The sequence below is a fragment of the Pelmatolapia mariae genome, linkage group LG10_11 (genome assembly GCF_036321145.2).
Source record: "Pelmatolapia mariae isolate MD_Pm_ZW linkage group LG10_11, Pm_UMD_F_2, whole genome shotgun sequence".
Lineage (NCBI taxonomy): Eukaryota > Metazoa > Chordata > Actinopteri > Cichliformes > Cichlidae > Pelmatolapia > Pelmatolapia mariae.
The window spans coordinates 54,081,690-54,083,128 of NC_086236.1; the positions used below are offsets into that span (position 1 = coordinate 54,081,690).

General features: G+C 41.1%; 1 protein-coding gene across 1 annotated transcript; it reads left to right on the plus strand.

Annotated features, from left to right (window-relative positions):
* Nucleotides 1-242: 242 nt before the first annotated feature.
* Nucleotides 243-1,439, plus strand: LOC134635451 (C3a anaphylatoxin chemotactic receptor-like). Its single transcript, XM_063484832.1, has 2 exons — nt 243-269; nt 370-1,439. The coding sequence occupies exons 1-2, from the start codon at nt 260-262 to the stop codon at nt 1,437-1,439; spliced, it is 1,080 nt and encodes a 359-aa protein (XP_063340902.1). The 5' UTR covers nt 243-259.

A 1,439-nucleotide genomic window follows, 5' to 3' on the forward strand; every position in this document is an offset into this window, starting at 1 on the left:
AAATCCTCAAAGAGTTACTAAATGAAAATGTAACATAGACACAATGCACTGCAATAAATGCTACTCTTTTAAGGTTTGTCCAACCTTTTTAGTGTAATTAGAAAAATGATGATTCGGGTAAAGGTGTGGTGGAGAAACATAAAGGTGTTTCTGTTCTCTGGTGCATAATCTGAGGGGGAGGAGTAACAAGAGCAAATAAAAGCAGCAAAAGATCGAGTTCAACGTGAAATGAAGACAGACGCTCTCAGCTAATAGGAACATGGGGAATGGTGAGATCATTTAAACATATATTAGCATTTCTTTAAAACGTCATCAGGTGAAAGGTGATATGATTTCATGAACTTAAATGTTTTTTTGTTTTGTTTTTAGGTAACATCAGTTCAGCTGCAAATCAATCCTCTGGGCTGGAAGCAGCTTCCAGACACATACAAACAGCCTCTATTGTCATTTACTGTGTGATTTTTATAGTTGGAACTCTGGGCAATGGTTTGGTTATCTACGTGACGGGATTCAAAATGCAGAAAACAGTCGAGACAGTTTGGTTTCTCAACCTGGCCATAGCTGATTTTCTCTTCACAGCCTTCCTGATTTTCTCAATCATTTCTCTCTCTCAGAGTCATCGATGGCCTTTTGGACAATTCATGTGCAAGCTCAACACCTTTGTGAGTGTAGTCAACATGTTTGCCAGCATCTTTACTCTGACAGTCATGAGTTTGGATCGTTATTTGTCCATCTGGATGGTGGTGTGGGCACACAACAAGCGCACAGTTTGCAAAGCTCAGCTCATATGTGTTGGTATCTGGGTGATTGCTGCGGTCTGCAGCACTCCTTATGCCACTTTTCGCACTGTTTCAGAAAGCAATGGGAGTCATTACTGTCAATATAATTTGACAAGCAAGGAACCAACATGGAGTCTATATACTTTTCGCTTTCTTATGGGCTTTGTGATTCCATTCCTGGTAATACTTGTGACTTATGTGGCCATTGGCATCCGTGCAATGCGCCTGCCGAGAACAAGGCGACAGAGATCTTGTCGAATCATTTTCGCCATCATTTTTACATTCTTCATCTGCTGGTTACCCTTCCACGTTTTCAACTTCATAGATACATCTAACCCAGATTTCAGGAACATTGTTACAATCGTGGGTCCTCTGACTGTGAGTCTGGCTTTTCTGAACAGCTGCCTGAACCCCATCCTCTATGTTTTCATGTGTGAAGAATTCATGAAGAAGCTTCAGCAGTCCATATGTTTTGTACTTGAGAGCGCTTTGGCAGAGGACCACATATCATTTATGTCCACTCACTCCATGTCATTAACCTTGTTAAAGACTTTCCAAAAGTCAGACGCTACTGCAACTTCAAACAGGATGGACACAGCCGATTTGAAATCCTTCACAGAAAGCAAAGTGATCACAGAGGAGACACCGAACTCTGAATAA